The following is a 19,710-nucleotide window of genomic DNA, read 5'->3' on the forward strand; positions in this document are numbered from 1 at the left end:
CAGTCTCATGCCTATAAAAGCTGTAAGTGGGGGAGAATTTTATGATCATAACTTTGATACTAAAACCTTGCATAAATATTAAATTGCTAATAAAACTGCCAAGCCCCCATGTCAGGGTAAACCCAATGTGGTGGTCTTAACTTCCTTTGTACTTGTACTTTATATAGCCTTGCACTGCTCTCCCACATCCTCCTTTGGTGCAATGATGGTACTTATTCCAGTACTGCTTTTATGGGAATGCAAGTTGTTTTACTCACCTATCTATGTGTCTATCCATATATATAGAGATATAAATATTTTTGCACTTCCCTGGTTGTTTGTTCTCCGTTGAGAAAGGTCATGTAATTGTGACTGAAATGTTTGGAACTAAAATAAAGTCTTTTTGATTTTTTACACAAAGTCCTGCAAGTGCAATACTTTTTCCTTCTATCCATGTATTTTTATTAGCAACCAGGCAGTTGATTTGTCTTACACTCTTGGCTGAAATATATATATATATATATATAACTTTCCCTTCCGCCTCTGCCATAATAATAATATATTTTCTGTGGGAGGATGAAAAAATTATTTTTTTTGCCAAGGAAAGACAAGACATCACTGATATTTTTAGTACCGAGCCATGATGTATTAAATGAGATGGAAGTAATGGGATTTTGGTTTATTTTCATAGATTAGATTTGGGCATCTTGATATGTGAAAGACCAGTTGCCTAAGGGGCACATATACAAAAGCACGAACGCTCGAGCGTTCATGCGAACGTTCCGAGCGTATTTTTGCCGATTTTTTCGGGCGTCCGCACGACTTTTTCGTACGGCGCTCGACTTTTTCGGACGTTTGCACGAAAAAATCGGAAAAGTTTTACCGCTGTTTACAATTGTTTGGTACGAAAATTTCGGGACTTTCGGATCGCCAATACGATATTATCGTGACCAATACGATTTTTTCGTAAGCATTTTCGTGATATTTGCGATCTTCCGAAATTTTTGTTTTCAATACGATTTTTTCCCATTCGTGATTCGGATTCGTGGATTAGTAAATGTGCCCCTAGGTGTAATGGGAATTATTTTGGTCTTTTAGGTTCAAAGGGGAAATATATTTACCCTTTTAAGACGTTTCCAGCCATTGAGGCTAATATAACATAGCTACATCTTACAACAAGGATGTTGTGTAAGCCCTCCAGCTGTGTCTGTGCAACTACTCCCTGCAATTTGGGGTATTTACTGAAGCACTTCACTTAATCCTGAAGTCTTGTTTAATCCTACACCGAGGCTCAGCCTGAAAACAAAGCAATGTGGTTACTAAGCATAGCCGGACTGTATAGGGCAGGGTGGTCTCAGGCTACATTCTGCTCAAAGCATTCAGACAGAGACTTAGCAAAGTGCAAATATGCCCAGAGGCAATATGGAGTCTGAACATACATTTTATATTGAGGGGTCATACAGAATAAGATAACAAAGAAACTGTTTTTCCTGTAGGTAATAAAAGTATCAATTGACAATTTTTTTTAAGACCAACTGCCTTTCTCCCCTATTACAGGGATGGGATCCTTTATCCAGAAACCCATTATCCAGGAAGCTCTGAACTACAGGGGCCATCTCCCATAGACTCAATTTTAATCAAAAAAATAATTTTTTAAAAAAAGAATAATTTTCTTTTTCTGTGAAATAATATTAATAAAACAGTATCTTGTACTTGATCCCAACTAACATATAATTAATCCTTATTGGAGGCAAAACAATTCTGTTGGGTTTAATTAACATTTGAATGATTATTTACTAAACTTAAGGTATAGAGAGGTCCTGCGCATTTAGATATTTGTGGAGAATGGGCCCTGTATGGATCCTGTATGGATCCTCCCTGGGCTCACAATTCCATTGCCAGATGTATATAAAAGGGGGGATCATAGGTCCTGCAGGAGGTGGAGAGGGCACTCAGGAATCATTTTTGGGGAGGTCAAGTTATACCCCTAAATACTTGTGGGGTGTCCAAATGGAATGCTTTCAGCTAATGCTGTACTGCAACTTCCTGCCCACCCCCCCCCCCCCCCCCCATGGAGATTTATGTAATATACAGTTTTGTATGTTTTTTGTTAAGACCATAATCTCTGGCTACTAACATGCAACAGGCAATTAAGACAAAGATCTTTACCCATTCCTTACACAGGCCATATCTAGAAAGCCTGGGCTTATCATTTAACAACATCTTTTCATGGTCCCTTCACAGGGAATTCGGCTCATAATTTTCTGCCATTCCATTGCTTTCAGGCATTTTCGATTGGCTTTGATAAGAGCAAAATTGTGGGGATGTCAGACTTAAAAAACAAAGGAATGTCTCTCAAGACTGCAGTGAAATATTGATGCAATTTGCTTCAAAAAGCAAAGTTTCATATTGGAATCTGGACATATTTTGAGCTGCTTAAAAAGGCTCAGGAGCCACAGAGAGAGTCAAAGACTCAGTTTATTGGTCCAAGGTCATGGGCTACTGGGAGTTTGTGGCTAATAGCTCATTGGCAGTATTCACTCTGTTGCTCTCAGGGAATCATACATTTTCATGGGTGATGCCTGAAGAAGGGGCACACCTTTGAAACGTTGTGTTACCTTGTTTGACTTATTAAACACGAGGGGCTAGTCATGTATGTATGTATGTATGTATATTTTTATTTATAAAGCGCTACTTATGTACGCAGCGCTGTACAGTAGAATAATACAAACAGATAAATACAAAGTATAACAATAAATACAAGATACAGTAACAGTTGCAATAAGTTAAGAGTCAAAGACACAAGAGGATGGAGGTCCCTGCCCCGTAGAGCTTACAATCTATCCACTTGCATTGCCTTGAGTGCCAGTACCTATTTTGTTCTCCTTGGGTGGGGGAGTGCCGTCTCCCCGGGGGCTGTGCACCAAGCATTATAAGTGACTTTAGAGGTCTGAGTGTGCTCGTGAAAATTATTGCTTTAAATATGGAGGCTGACAAGAGCTGGCATTGTCTGGCAGGGGTCACTTCCTGTGATATGCAGTAGCCAGAACATCCAGTTTGACTTTACACCAACTGTTCTATACCTAGTATCGAAAACCCAATTAATGGTGTCTAGAAAATGGCTGGCACTCTTGACAAATATATGGGCCCCAAAACAGGTCCTTACTCATCAATATCAGGTATTGATTGGGCTTAGTGAAAACTTACTATGGCTGAGGACTTCATTAAGTTGTGGATGCAGTCAGCAACCAATGGATTTGTGTGGGCAAATCTGATTACCCTATTAATGCACACAACTTAGGTGCCCAAATATGGTAAACAACTGCCAGATATAACCAGCATTTCATTTAATAAGGATATTTTACCACCTTCATATCCTGGTGAAACATATACACAAGCCAGAAGGAATACTTTTGACCTTTTGGCTAGCAACATTAACTTTATTGAAAATTATTGACTTATATATATATTGACAAAGGTAGTTTGGGGAATGGGGAGCTGGCCTAAATCTTCCAAGGATTTTATTTGTTTATTGTAAGATGCTGGGTTAGCTGACAAAGACATTACCTTCAGATTGCCCATGCCTTAATACTTTCTATGACATGTTTGGTGTCTGATAATCCACCCCTAGTCATGTAAAATAGTGGTTAAATGGCCCATAGCTAGCAGTGCCCTAGAAAAAAAGACTGGCCTGCTTTAATCCAGTCCTATTCATGCCCCATTTTCAAAGTTCAAATAAACTGCACCAGTTCTAAACCCTTAGTTTAAACCAGTGTTCCCCAACCAGTGGCTCATGAGCAACATGTTGCTCCCCCAACCCTTGGATGTTGCTCCCAGTGGCCTCAAAGCAGGTGCTTATTTTAAAATTTCTGGCAAGGAGGCAAATTTTGATTGCATAAAAACCAAGTGTACTGCCAAACAGAGCCTTCTGTAGGCTGCCAGTCCATATAGGGGCTATTAAGTAGCCAATTAAAGCTCTTATTTGCACCCCAGGAACCTTTTCCATGCTTGTGTTGCTCCCCAACACTTTTTCCATTTAATTGTGGCTCACGGGTATAAAAGGTTGGGGATCCCTGGTTTAAACCAAGGGAGTACATAAATAGATGGTGCACTTCTTCCACCAAAAAGTGTACCTTATAGGACAGCTCTCTTACATTATTATTTTTATAATATCCAAGTTTCATTGAGCCTTTTGATACAAATGACATCACTAAGCACAATTTATAATATGTTAATATGCTGTGTATATTTTATATTTATATGCTGTTTGTGTGTGCGTAGAAGTATCTTGTGAAGCTTGCGTATTCCCTGTTATTCCTCCAGTGAGACAGTAACGAATGGGTCTAATAGCGCTCCCGTAATCATTTCTTTAAGTACCAGAAGATAAATTCAGAGGTCTTTGCTTCCCCTATTACAGTGCCACAGCTGAAGAGGACATTGACTATAAAGCTTGTTGGAGCTTGAAATTTACTGTCAAAACGAAAGGAGACGGTGTAAAAATGAACACATTTGTTCTAATTAGCGTGACTTTGTCCTCTGTATTGGAACACTAGCATTCTATAGAATGAGCCAATGTAGTGATTTGGTTTATACAGCTATTACTCTTCATAAAAGCACAGCACTCCCAGTATCAGCTTTTCCCTAGTTTACCAAAATTAAAGGGGAACTCCAGCCCCACACAGAAACCCCTAATATACCTATCACTGTTATCTGTTCCTTCAAAAGTATGAATAAATACCATTTTTATATGCTGAAATCCAGCTGCAAAACAGTTCTTCTCTTTCTGCATCATTCTGGCAGGGGAGGAGGGACTAAAACACTGATGTTACAAATTGTAACAACTTCACAGCTTACAGACAGCATGCAGGAACTTCATAACCCACAATGCATTGCACTGTGATGTTGCTTTTCTTATTGACATCACGTGTAAGGAATTGTGGGATTTGGAGGATGCAGGCTGAGTAAAAATAGGCAGCCAGATCGGCAGTTGAACAGGGGGCGGGGCTTAGGGAACTGTTCCAGACCATATTATTACATTAAAAGCCAAAAGGCTACATATTTTTTAATTGATGTGTATTGCAAAGTTTCTTTTGTTTACTTTTCAGAAATCTTTAGTTTTTTTGCATTTCTTTTCATTAAAAATATAATATAATGGTACATTCAAAATTTGCAAGATGGTTTTGGGGTAGGTTATTTGGCACAGATTGCCATATCTGTCTATATGTTCTAAATGTTGGTGTTGATTCAGGTTATAGGGAGCAGCTTTGATAGCTCTTACAATGTAACCTCATCCGCAGACTGTAATGAAAAGATTATTATGATAAATTTACAGTGATTTGTTGGCTTTATCTGTCACTAACATTGAAAGCAAGTAAGTAAAGTCTTATTCCTCAGGTAGAAAGGCACACAAAACCTGTGTTGATTTACGGAGCTGCAGGGTTGGTACATAAATCCTTCGACTCCAACTCCTTCGTTTATGGGACCTCCAACTCCAGGTACCCAAAATTGCTTCCGACACTGACCCCATGACTCTTACTCCTACTCCACAGCCCTTTTAGTGTATAAATCCATTACTGGCCAGTGTAACTTGAAAACCCTGTCCCCCATACATGAACTCATGCTGCACTGTGGTATTGAAAGCCACCATGTCTGGCCACTTCACTTCCACTCCTTGGCACCCTGGTGCTGATGACCAAACAGGGACATGGACACTGACAGTATATTTGTTCCTAAGTTCCAGAGCACACACTTCTGGTTGGTGTTCAATTCCAAGGACATGAAGCGATGCAGCCACACATGACATGAAGTAGAGGTACCTAGCACTTGTGATTTTTTCTATTAAAACTTCACATTAAGGAAATCACTGATTTTGCAACAGTGCCTTAGTGCCTAACAGTGTATGCTTTAAAAAATTATATTTAAGTGGAAAAATAAATGTAATATAAAGTAGTAATATACCAGTAAGCCCTGGATATCCATGTACTAAGCCCAGACCTACAGGTTGAGGAAGCAATTGCCATTTACAACAAATTTTGGTAGGACCTCACAGTTAATGCAAGAGCAGCACCCTACATCAGAATTGTTGAGTGGGTGCACAAAAAATGGGGACATTCTTGTGCCGATAACAGCAGATGGGGACAGTTTTTCCTGGGTACTAAGGACCAGAAACTGTCAGCCCCCCTAAAACAGGGACAGATGGGAGTCGTACAGTAACAGCATATCATGTTGAGAATAGGTGGCCATATTGCTTTATTTACTTATACCTGTCTGCCCTGATCAAATCCAGCCACGCGCCCAATCCACACTCAATCCAGTCAACTTTCCTGTATTCCTCACCCCTTCCAGCAGGACTGCTCCGACTAAACAGGGATCATTTGTAGAAAAGAGACCTTCAAATAAGTATCTGCCAGGGAGCACCTTATCATAATAGGGGATGTGACCTGATTCATTGCAGAGGTGACTTGTTCTGATAGATTCATTGCATTGATGATAACAAATAGAGTTATTATACGAACAATAGGAACTGTATAAAACATCTCTTTCTGCTGCAGTACAATAGTGGAAGGGATCCAAGGTAACAGAATTAAGTGAGTATTGCTGCCAAGAACAAAAATCATTTGGCTGTACAAATATAATCAAGTGTAAAGCTGGGATGGAAATTCCATTACACGAGCTACAATCCAGTGTTCATGGCACATTCACACTTATAGAGAAATTCCATGTCTGACATGATAAAGGTTATAGGCATAGAGTAGGGTCCAGGGATTTGTGGTCTTGTTTTATTGGCAGTGTGGCCAGTACATATGGCCAGAAATAAAAGTGCACAGGCATAACTGCTGCAGGGCCAAGCTTGCAACTCTTCCTATAGCCCGTTCAGTGAGATAAAACTGGGCCACCATATGCTTTCTTGGCTTGCAATTTACATTCATTCATTATTTATTTCAAGATATTAATATGAATGCATTTTGTTACAACTTCACCACCTGCTGGTTGCTTTCTGAACATGAAGTAGTTGAGGATGTTGTGGTCAAACGTGTCAGGAGAAGAAAGAGGGCTGGTCTAATGTTCTTCTGGTTAGGAAAGACATTCAAAACCTCAGATAACTTTTCTCATGTCTTTCCTAACTAGAAGAATCCCTCTCTTTACCTCTTTCTTTCTCCAAACAACTTCATGACAACATCCTTAACTACTTCATGTTCAGAAAATGACCAGTATGTGGTGCTGTTGTAACAAAATGCATTCATATTAACTGTACTTTAACCTTTAATATCTTGGAATGGAAAAAAAAAATAATGAATGTAAATTGCAAAAATGGTAAGGTTTACTTATCCTTTAATTTGAATCAGGTAATAGAAACTTTGACACGTTAGATCTTTCAGGGAGTTGGACTTCACAGTCTCTGCACCCTAAGAAAATATTAGCAGCCTCTTGTGGGAAGCTTTCCAATGAGCAATGGGAAACTGTGACAGATTTGGTATCTGAGGCATTTTAAGGATAATAACAAAGGAAACAAAGAATATAATGTGAAGGGGATCCAGGCATTGGCAGAAAAAAAGGTAGAAAGTGGTTATTTCTATGGTGTCACTGGGCGAGGAGCCAGGCTGGAACAGGTCAAGAATTGTATCTGAGGAGAGTATGCTGCCAAGTACCTAGCAAAGCTGTCCAGGAGATCCTGGCTTCTTTCTCTTTGCTAAACACACTCTACTTTGTGAAAGACTTTTTAATTAATAACAAAACCAAGCAATTAAAGAAGTGATGATTATCTTACTCTTAGTTCCATAGACAGCGAGTATAGCTTATAGGAGGCACAAAAGGTTTAGTACAGGTATGGGACCTGGAGTTCTCCAGATCTTTCTGTAATTTGGTTCTCTATACCTTAAGTCTACTAAAAAATAAATTAAACCCAATAGGAGTGTTTTGTCTCCAATAAGAATTAATTATACCTTGGTTGCAATGAAGTACAAGGGTTTGTTTTATTGCTACAGAGAAAAAGGAAATCATTTTTAAAATGAGAGTTATTTGAATAAATTGGAGTTTATGAGAGATGACCTTCCCGTAATTCGGAGCATTCTGGATAACAAGTTCCTGGATAATGGATTCCATACCTGAATGTACTTGTCTAATGGGTGGTCATAGTCATTTTTTTTATACTTTGTTAGGCAGGTAATAGTTCCCAGTGGAATAATGTACTATACCAGAAGCCTCCAAATGTATAGTCATAAAGCTGGCAAGGGAAAAAATATTTTTAAGATAACAAAGGTTGGACATTTCCAAAACTGGTCCATCCAGGGCAAAACAGATGTTTTTGGGCTCCTTGCATGAAATCACAGATCACTCTTACCCCTCTTTCCTAGAACCCTTTATATTACACCACTGAGCCCATGATTATCCGGTATTTGAATGTACCTATGAGGCCAGGCTGAATTGGACAGTTGGATACTTTTTGCCATCAAATCTTAAATATCTCTTTTACTGTTTGTCTTGCTCTCTGTGAATCTCGCTTGCTAATTGGTTGGCACTTCTGCAGTATTTGTCTATGACAGTGTCACCTATGTGTGCTTCTGTGTATGATATCCTTTTCCTTAGCCAATTTATTACACTGGCTGGGAATCTATATGCTGTAAATGCTCGGTAAACAAACATCAGTAAATGACAAAGGAGTTTAAAAGTCTTATTTTTTGTCTTTTTTACTCCTCAAACTTGGTAAATCAAAGGGCTCATTTAGTGCCTCTTGAAATGGCACAGTGTACACGTGTTGCAATCAGACATATAAAATGTGCCAGTGGATCAGGTGCTTTAAGCCATCTGAGACGGGAGATTGCCTGGATTGGTACTGACTGCATGCAAGAGATAAGATAAGAAAGATAAGATTTGATTTCTAGCAGCACTCAGATCAGGGCACACAGTTTCCACACAATTATGCTTTTGAACAAATGAAAGTTGGATGTTTTTTTTATTGTGTAGACAGGGATCTCGTTGTGGGTAATATATACAAGGGTATAACATTATAACTTTATTTTCATGTAACTGGTATGGTGGTGCCTGAATTCTGTTTTTTTTGTTAAAGGAAAACTATACCTCCAGAATGAATCCTTCTGATTGTTAATATCATATTAAGTGGCCTATTATAAAACTTTTTAATGATCCCTGTTTGTCTAAATTTATTGTGAAGCACTGCATAATTTGCTGGTGCTGTTTAAATAAATGATGATGCTGATGAATGTTACCAAACTGGAACAGGGTCATACAGGGGGGTGCAGGGCCCACTGAGACTGCCGCCCCAGGGGCCCCACACCCCTCAAGGTGCCCCCACCAACCATGTCCCCCGCAGGGCCCCCCTAACCCCTCCTAGCAGGGGCCCCTGCCAACCATCCGACGTCCTCCCCTGAGTGCGCATAAGTGAAACGCGTCAGGGGAGGGACACCTGCAGCCGGGGGAGCACCGACAGGGGTCGGGTCTGGGCCGTCGGGGCCCACCGGGTTTTTTCCCGGTGTCCCGTTGGCCAAGTCCGACTCTGAACTGGAAAATATATGTAAGTGTATGAATAATTAAATACTTGCGGTGTGGCTTTCCCTTTTCTTGGAAGAAAATTATACCCCAGTTCTAAAAATCATTTGCAAAACTGAACACGGTAATGGGCATATTTATATGCAAAATATTTATTGTATATTTATTGTTTTCTAAATGTTTAATTAAAATAACAGCACTTGTATATTGCGGGGAGTCGCTGTACATATACATGGTTTTTTAAAGCAGCAGCCCCTCTCACACTAGGTTCTGATTGACCTTACCTCAGCTGGCTGCAGTGCGCAGAAATGTCAATCCTTTTAAAAGGAACCAGTGTAATGGTGGAGCTGCTTTGTAACCTTTTGTTTATATATTCAGAAACTCCATTAGTCCTCACAGCTGAGGGGCTAAGTAGTGTAAATGACAGGCTTTTCAGATGAGCAGGTGACTGTGTGGGGTAAATGTGCCCTTGGCTGCTGAACGTTTGTACCGTTGGGCGCCCAGATGTTGAAGCTTTGAATGTTCTCACTGTCCTTGAAATGGGGCCGCGGAAACGTTAATCTAGCAAGGAATTCTGCGTTCTCTCCAACAAGATATCACATTTATGCAGTTGGACTCAGTTAGTGTATATTCTGCCAAATTCCATATGGCTTCTAATGCATTCATAAAGATCTTAAAATAAATATAAGACCCAAGCCATTGTTGCAAATTGAATTGTTATTAAAGGGGAACTGCGCCCAAACACAACTTTTAGCTTTTTGAAAATTAAACATAATTTCAAGCAACTTTGCAATATACATTAATTAAATATGCAGCCTTTTCATGATTTTTAATGTAATAATATGGTTTGAACAGTTCCCTAAGGCTGGCTTAGGTAGTCGATAGTCCTGCATCCTCCAAATCCCACAATCCCCTGCACACATGATGTCAATAAGGAAAGGAACATTGCAGTGCAATGCATTGTGGGTTATGCAGTTCCTGTATGCTGTCTGTAAGCTGTGGTGAATTTGTTACACTTTCTAACATCAATGTTGCCAGGAGGGAAATGGCAATTTTTTATTTAGGATCACTCAATATGAGCTGTATTATGTTATTTTTATAGATACCTATATTGTTCGGGGTTATAGTTTTCCTTTAAATAAAGGCCGTGGTTCTTTAGAGGCTGCCCCCTGCAGTTCAGCATGCAATACTCATTTACACAAATATTAAGTACAGTGGTTTTACTAGGATGTAATTTAAAAGCCCTTTTATCTCGGTTCCTTCCTTCTAATAATACCCCGCGTGGCACTGTTGTCTGTGACATCATTTTATCCAATTATCTTGATGTCGCACGCAGAGAACGCAGAGGCAGCAGTTCATTAGGTTATGTCTTTCTCTCTATAGCCAGACAGTGTGCGCTGATCCTACTGTCCCTACTGTCCCGGCCGGCGGTGTGAGCAGGCAGAATAGTGGAGAGGATGACAAGGAACAGATGCAGTTTGGGTGCTGCGTTTTCTCCCGGTGCTCTGAGCTTACAAACGTTCCAGCTGAGAATTGCCGAGTTAATGATTATAGGATTATTCTGTGGCCTCTCTCTCTTGCTCAGCCTGGGATTTCTCAGACTCTCATGGAGTATTTATATTTCCATCTTTACACAAAATAGGCATTTCATAATGCTGGGAATGGGCCTGGTAGGATCTCCTCGTGTTCATTGCTCGCTGGACTAAGGCATCTGTTTACTACAGTTCGTAAAAAATTGTCTGTAAACTGCAAATATTCTTGCGACAAAATTAACGCCACTCCCATGTTTACTAAAGTGCGACAGATGTGTCTTGCGATAAGTGGCGATATTTACGCTAAGAGTAGCAGTTAGTTTCTGCATTATTTCTTGCGAGTTGGCGCTAATTTAGTTTAAATACAAAATCTGCATATTAAAGAATAGTTTATATAAAATAGTATTTATTAGCAATTTATAAATGTATTACTCATGGCCAATAAAGTAATCAGGAATCAATTATTTTCACATTATATTAAATATTCTTAATGAATTCAATAATAATAATAATAAAGTGCAATCACTAATTTTCGCTGCTCATTTATAAAAACTGACCTTATATCTCTCCCACTATATAGTTTCTGGCTTTGTTTCATGTAACATCACTCTCCAGGTGGCAAAAAAACCCCAACAATTTTGTATATATTCGGCGACAATTCTGGCGATGATCTTTAGTAAACCTTATGAGTCAATTACGTAGCATGAATGCAATAATAGGCGATAATATATATGGGCACCAGAAAAGTGCGATGACAAAAGTACGCACACTTTAGTAAACCTGCTCTTGCGTTTTTTTCTGGAGCAAATCATTATTGCTGATTATCGCAGCTTAGTAAACAGATGCCTAAATGCCTTCTGTCGCTCATCTCATAATAATTACATAAATGGACAAAATGGTCTTGAAAAATTGAAAGCGAGTTCTCTTCACAAGCTGCATATGACAGCCCAGCCTTTGTGACAGGGAGAGAAGCAGTGGAGCTAACGGGTTAGTGATTTAACAGCAGGGTCAGACTGGAGGTGGAATAGCAGTGGCAGAAGGGTTATATTATTTTGTATAATGCTTAGATGTGTTTGTTAAGTTATTCTGTCCCCTCAGCACAAGTGTGGGCTTGAATTTTCCACAAATGTGCTTGGAAAGAATAACAGGCAAGGCAGGAACAGCCATAAATCTGAAGCTCTTATGTCAGGAAGTCAGAATCCAGACAAAACAAAGCAAAACTGGAATTCCAGGCTGGCATTTCTATATTCCTTAATAGGCAGAGAGTAGTAGCAGCAGCTGAATTGTACTACAAGTAGGAGGTGGGGCAAAAAGCCAGTTGGGAGGAAGCTCTATCTTCTATAAGGCGGTTGATCTAAGCTCTTGATTGGTGCTTGTCTCTGTCAGTACAAAGATGGAGGGAACAGGAGCTAGGACTGAGCTCTACTAGAGTGACACTCTGACTGTATTGGGAGCTGTGCTGAATATTAGTGACCTGTGCCCACAACTAGGCAGGAATACTTTTGATATAAAGGACAAGGATACATATAAAGTGGTGTACAGTCTTCTCTATATATGAAGGACTAGGCAGAAAAATAAATCATCTCATTCACTTTACTCTGCTAAATCAACAAAAAACCCTTAACTTGAAGCCAGTTAAAACCAAGCCCTGATAAATCCCAAACTCCTAATGAACACACTGATTTTTAAAGCTGCACCAGTTGCATTTCATTTGGCTAAGCACTATGGAGTTATCCAAATAGAAATGCACTTTAAAGTCCTGGGATTTGACCAGATCCTAACTAGATTAGTGGCCTATTGTTTCTACACGTGTAGTCTTTATTCATTATTACTGTTAGATCTCTACCAATTGGGCATCAGGGTTGTGTATCTGTTATGGATTCTCTTCCAAGACATCTCTATTCTCTATGCAGTTTCTGTTTAGTCAGCTAAGTATGTTAAATAAGAAGGACGATTTCTGTACAGCACACCAAACAACTTCTGTTTAAAGTCGTACTCGGGGTCGGCCTGGGCTGCCAGGACGCTGGGAAAAAACCCGGTGGACCCTGGCAGCCCAGACCTGATCCCTGTTGCCGTTTCCCCTGGCCGTCGGTGTCCTCCCCTGACGCGTTTCACTTACGTGCACTCAGGGGAGGACGTTGTGCGAGTGGCGGGGGCCCTGCAGGTGGTGCAGCCAGCGGAGGCACCTTGGGGAGGTGGGCCTTGCACCCCCCCCCAGCCCGACCCTGGTCATACTGAAACCTTCAAATTAAGGGTAGGTTTGGACTCCATAACATCAAGTAGTATTGACATCCAAACCCAGTACCCTGAAACCCACCACAATACCCACTCACCTGTGCTCATTCACACTTGCTTAATCCAGCAACCCCAATCACTCAGTCCACACCCCATCATGAAGCACACACCAGCCCCATCTTATGCATGCCATTGCCGCCTTTTGCTCCTCCTACTGCTCTCTGGTCTCTGCTTTCTCCATAGATAACTTCTCCTCTTATTTCACCTTTCCCTCACTTGTGCCCAGTGGACCTGCCTTTTCTGCCAACCCCTAGTTCCATCCCTGCCTCAAGTATAACTAACTCGCAAACAAACAAGTCATAATGCAATGAATTAGCATCATAGCAAAATGTGTTTTCTTATCCAGTCTCTTTATGTGCTTCCCCTTATTAATAAGGTGCAAGTGTTGAGGTTTACACCAGTTATTATCAAATCACCATATCTCCTGTTGTACTAGGATATTTCTGCTCCCAAAAAGATGGCTGCTTCCCCTTGATACAAGCTCACATACACATGCACATAGTGTTCCTTCAAATGAATATAAAAATTAGTTTTTATTCCCAAGTTATTTTGAAACCTGGAGTCTGTATTGGAGCTTTTACTGAAGTCTAAAACCTGCACTAATTATAAAGCATTAAGCAAAGTTAAACAAAGCAGCTCTCAGTATTGCACAGTGTATTATAATTCCTCTGTCAGAAATATTAACTGTTCTAATCTTTCATATTTATTACATTTTCCCAGTTTTAGTCAAGCTCCCTAATGGAGAGAGAATTTCTGCCATGTCTGTTGATGCATAAAGTTACTATAAATGCCCTCTTTTGGCTTTATTTGTGCAGGGCATCTAGGTTGGCTTTGTTATCTTGCGCTAAGTCCTAATTAACCTTTAACCATGGAAAGCTGCCAACTGCTTAAAAATCTCAACCCTTTAATATAAGCAATAGCATCCATTCCACTTTCCTCTGACCTCTACTTTTAATTATTAAGTAGCCAACTATATTTCCATATTGCAAATTATATTGGAATAGGAACCTTTTTTTACTTCAATTGTAGAATCTAATAATAGGGGAATAATCCCAGCCTGAAATTATCCATTGCTTTTCTTTGTCACTAGTATTATATATTTATGGGCGCAACAATTGGTGTTTTTAATGGTTCTGGGACAGAAGTTACACATTTTAGTGGTGGTTGCAGTGACCTTCGTGACCACTCTGCACTCTTATTCTGTAAGGCAAGGGTGGCTAATACGTCGATTGTGGTCCACCAGTCGATCCCCCGTGGCTTTCTGGTGGACCACGAACAAGCTGGGGATGTGGAAGGGCAGCGTGAATGCGTACGTACGCATTCACGCCGCATTTCCGCATTCCGCGGCCAAAATCTGGCCACCCCTGCACTAAGGGGATGTAAGCCCAGAAATAAAATGTTGCCTAATAAAAAAACAAAAATGTAATTCTGAGCAACTTAAATATTTGTTGAAAAACCACTTGATTAATAAGAATAATATATATGTCATTGGTGCTAAAGCCTTGTATTTTGTTACAGGGTTGCTGATTGGAGCTGGCTGTGCTTTGTATCCCCTGGGATGGGACAGTGAAGAGGTTCGGCAGGCATGTGGGAATTTGTCCGACCAGTTTGAACTGGGTAAGTGTACTGCAATTTTTATTCTCATTTAGAACATAGAGGGGGTCAATTATAAAGTTCACGCAGCGCATATTTTTTTCGCACCCCCCCCCCTCCCCACCCCTGATGCCATCAGCCCCGCCTTTTTGTTTAGATTTAGCCACCAGCAAGGTGGACACCCTACTGAAATGCAAAAGGCAAATTTATGTGTTTATATTCTAGAAGTCATCTTCATTTATTGGCTGCACTCAGAGGATCTGATCCATAAGCCCCAATAAAGCAAACATTTTTTAGCAGATATGTTTCATTTGTACCATCACTTTATGTCAGCAGCGGGAGTGTGATGTGCTAACATTAGTGCAAACTAGATAAATGGCTCGCTGAATAAAAGAGAGGAGAGAGAGATAAGAGTTTATTGAAACAGGCACAGTGTTATCCCCAAGCAATTATCCCTGTCACTTGCCTGCCACTCATTACAAGTCTAAATATGCATAAACTGGATTTACGAAGAGCTGCTTTATCTCTAGAATATCTGAACGGGCGGATAATAATAAAGTCATTAAAAGCAGTGCATTTAAATGGGAACGGATATTAAAACGACATATTTTTGTTTGGAAAAAAAATAAACAGCATTTTTATATAGGTATTCACTTGTCTGTTTACAGAAACCCTATTAGCCATTTAATCATATTACTATTAAGGGCTGTGATAGACGGGGAGATTAGTTGCCGCACAACAAATTTCCCTTGCCGCAGGCGACTAATCTCCCTGCAATGCCATCCCATTGGCTTGAATGTAATGTAATGTAATGCCGAAATCGGCGAAGTTGCCTTGAGAGGAAACTTCGGCGATTTTGGAGCCGCGTATGCCATCCCACTGGTGATTTACATTCAAGCCGGTGGGATGGCATTTCGGGGAGATTAGTTGTCACACGGCGACTAATCTCCCCGTCTGTCACAGCCCTAACTGTCTCATAACTTCTCTGTAACATAAATTATTGTCAGCATGGATTGTTTTCTATTTTCCTTTATACATACAAATTGGAGTTCACATATTGTCTCGCATTGTCTTATGATAAAACTGCCTCTCTGCTGTGGGGATAATACAGCCCAGTTATCATCATCTACATCAAATAAATACAAATATCCAAACGGTTCCATCAACACAATAAACTATGCCCTTACGATTTACCATTTATGGCACACACTGGGGCAAGGGTGCTAACCCTTTGACCCAACAGGAACTGTTTCTAACATGGGCACATACATTAGCTAGGTATTAGCTAGGTGGAAAAGGCAATATCATTGTTTTGAGATATTAAAGCTTGCCATACACAAATAGATCTGCTTATTGGGTAAGGTCATCAAACCAAAACCAAAGCAAGTCTTTGCCCAATTTGATTACCCAGGTGGCAACCTATCCAAACAGAGACCTATCTGGAGAGTACTGCATTAACAGCTTATGAGGTTCTTGCCCAATCCCCAGCCAGATACTGCCAGTTAGGCAGTCATTTTGGCCCCCTATACATAGTGCAGGAAGCTTTAGTCTTAGGGTGAAGACACATGGAGCTACTTAGTAGCAGCTACTTGTCATGGCTACTAAATGCCAGAAAATACACTGCCATAGACGATACTGAGAATCGCCTCTGCTAAAACACACATAGAGACAATTATCAGTAAATGATCAGCGTTGGCTATTTCTGTAGCCATGACAAGTAGCTGCTAGAGGTGGCTAGTGAATAGCGGTTGAAGAGCAGGAGAACCCAAAAGAGAAATGTGCAGTTTTGGCAGGGTTCAAATAGGATTCTGATGCAGGAGTGCATCAAATGGCTCTATTGGTTTATTGCCTGTGTGCATAAAAATTAGCTTTTTGACAGCTTTTTATACTCATGGCTGCCCCACTCCCCCACTGATGTCAGAGAGAGGTGGGCCGGACACTGTATATGAGTAACTTGCCAATGCATGCATGTGTGAAGTAGAGTGTTTTTTTGGCACAGAGCCTATATAAAAATGAGGGAGAAAATGTTGTGCTGTTGTAGACTTTTTAGTTGTAGGGTGCTACATACAGTGCATTTTATTTCCTTCTCCTCTCTGATGTATATTTCCCTTTAATCCTTCAAGTAGCCATATGAGGCAATATGTAAAACATTACAGGAAACCCTTTCCTGGGAAGCAGTGATGGATAATGTATGACAGACTGACGCTGCTTGTAATATGGCATTATAATTGTCTCCCTGTCATTCAGTTATGTGAATTTTCTTCCGTTGTCTCAGCTGCCATCAGAAAGAGAGATTAAAAATGGATATCTTTAGATCTAAAACTATGATTGCCGGGTGATTAGGTTAACAATCTTACTAAGCTTTAAAGGTAGCTCTGTGGGAGGTTTTCCCATGGGCCATACACGGGTCGATTGTAGGTGCCAATATCAGTCCCTTAGACTGATTCGGCAGCTTATCAGCCCGTGTAGGTGAACTAACGACGGGCCTGCCCGACCAATATCTGGCCTGAAATCGGGCAGATATTTATCGGGCAGGTTAAAAAATTTATTCGGATCGAGGAACCACATCGATTCATTGATGTGGTCCCCGAACCAACTGTGCCTATTACCAGCGTTCTAATTCGATTGTTTGGCCCCAGGGCCAAACGACCGAATTAGCCTGAATTCACCCGATATCACCCACACGCCAAGCGAGCGGATCTTAACGTGTATGGCCACCTTAATTTAACTTAATTTGGAGAATTATTGAATAATGTACCCCCTATTGTAACATATAAGGATATTATAGAACACCAAAGAGTTCCATTGCCCCATGAAGGTACAAGCCCTTTTATACAGGCTATGAGGTGACTTCTAATATCCTCATATTTTACAAATGGTACATTATTTATTATGTGAGTCATGTGACATCACTAGGCATGGATTATAACTGAAGACATGACCAAGCACCATACCTCCTAACACAACTCCCTAGTTCCCCATAAAGCACAGTATAGTCCTTGTGAGAAAACCCTCACTCAACCAAATCTTTTCCTTTTATAAGGAGCATTTCTGCCTGGATGTTACACGGGCGGCTGAGAGAGTTTGTGATGTGCATAGAAGCATCAGCCGGGAGATGCGGATCTCAGCTGACCTTTATCTCTAGTAGATGTCAGGGAAGGATTTATTACAACACGTGCTAAAAGCACAGCTAATTTTCTGGTTAATAATCTTTCTAAATGATTTATGTGAATATTACTATTACACAGTGTGGTTGCATCCCAATAAGCTCCACAGCCTGTGAAATTGCTGCACTTATTATCTTTTCTCTTTGTTAGTTATCTGAATGTTTGGGAACTCAGCAGTGTTACAGGAACATAGGTGGTTTAATTATATGGTGATGCCCTCGCCATCCCTGCCCTACATCAGGGCCATGATTAGGGGTAGGCAGAAGAGGCACTTGCCTAGGGCGCAACAGTGAAGGGGCACTAGGCAGGTACCTCTGTTGCCAACCCTACTCCGGGATCTTTTACCCCGACATTGATTTCCCGGCACTCCCAGTGTGTGCGCGCTTTCGAGGTGGAGTAGGGGCAGGGAGAAGCGATGGGGGCAAGGTGGTTGCCTAGGGCCCCCGGCCGACTTGGCCCTCCTGAGCCCTAAATTCTATGCCCATGTGGCCTATGAACTTCTCTATAAATATAATTATAATTATTATAATCTAGGGTGCGATAAATAAAATCTTTTTTTGGTTCTTTTGTCCACCAGCTTCCCCAATAGGCTTATTAGAAGTATATCCCAGATTATATCTAACTAGGGGTATTCAGTGGTGCTGTCTATATGGTTGGCCAAAAGACCAATTTGTAAGGTTGCCTCCTGGCTAGTATTTCACCAGCCTAGTTGGTAAAAACCAACCAAGGCCAGGGCTGGTATTACAGATCTACAGACCCCCCCACCCAACTCACTAAATTTCTGCTTCATTTCCTCCCCCCTACATTTTTCTTTACACTTTTTCTTCTATGCTACCTTAAAAGGCTCTATTTATAGCCCCATTCTCCTCTGCAGTCTGTCACCCCCTTCTCTCTTTTGCTTTCTGTGTTTAAAATGTTAAAAAATCAATAAAGAAAATATTTTAAAAAATCTGCTGCATTGGCCCAATCAGTCCAGTGCCACCCGTTCTGAATCATTACCCCACCTCTTTCTTGCACCATAACCCTGGCCCACACTGGCCCCCCTCCCCCAGTATTTTGTCCTAAGAAAGATGGCAACCCTACTCTTGGGATTTGTCCATATTAAAATCCAGGAATCTGACATTTTAAACTTCATTTCCTTTCATTCAAGACTTTGAGGTTTTTGAGGATCCAGCAATATTTGTAAGCTTTACTAATAGTACGGCCGCTCGGATTGTTGGTGGTGACAGTAGGCTGGGAGCCAGACAGGAGTGATAATTAATATAATGGATGCCCAGTATGGTGGCACTATGGTTATAATTGCTATGTTGCAGCACATGGGTCCTAAATTCACATCAAATAGGGAAACTTCTTAATGAAGTATCTTGGTCATTTCCTTCAACCCTGGACACAAGAGCACCGAAGGGGCACATTTAAAAAGCACCTGTGCCCAGACCATGGGCACAACTAAGCACAGTACAGAGATGCCTTGAGGCCCAATCAATGCATTGTTGCCTGGATTTGTTGTATTAATTGGGTGAAATGCAGAATTTCTATGCAAATCCACATTACTTGTGATTGAATAGAATGCGTTGATCTTTTAGATGTTTGATATGATGTTGTCAAATTGATCCCCACAAACTAATTCTTCTTATTTC

The 19,710-nt window shown here is 40.6% G+C and overlaps 1 protein-coding gene across 2 annotated transcripts in view; it reads left to right on the forward strand.

The window, feature by feature from the left end:
- The window catches only part of lhfpl6 (LHFPL tetraspan subfamily member 6), a 96,415-nt gene that overhangs the window by 75,225 nt on the left and 1,480 nt on the right, over nt 1–19,710 (forward strand). For both annotated transcript variants that reach the window (XM_012956507.3, NM_001127145.1), the window contains 1 exon segment: nt 14,832–14,930. In XM_012956507.3, coding sequence (XP_012811961.1) covers nt 14,832–14,930 — 99 coding nt within the window.

Source organism: Xenopus tropicalis, chromosome 2 (genome assembly GCF_000004195.4).
Source record: "Xenopus tropicalis strain Nigerian chromosome 2, UCB_Xtro_10.0, whole genome shotgun sequence".
Lineage (NCBI taxonomy): Eukaryota > Metazoa > Chordata > Amphibia > Anura > Pipidae > Xenopus > Xenopus tropicalis.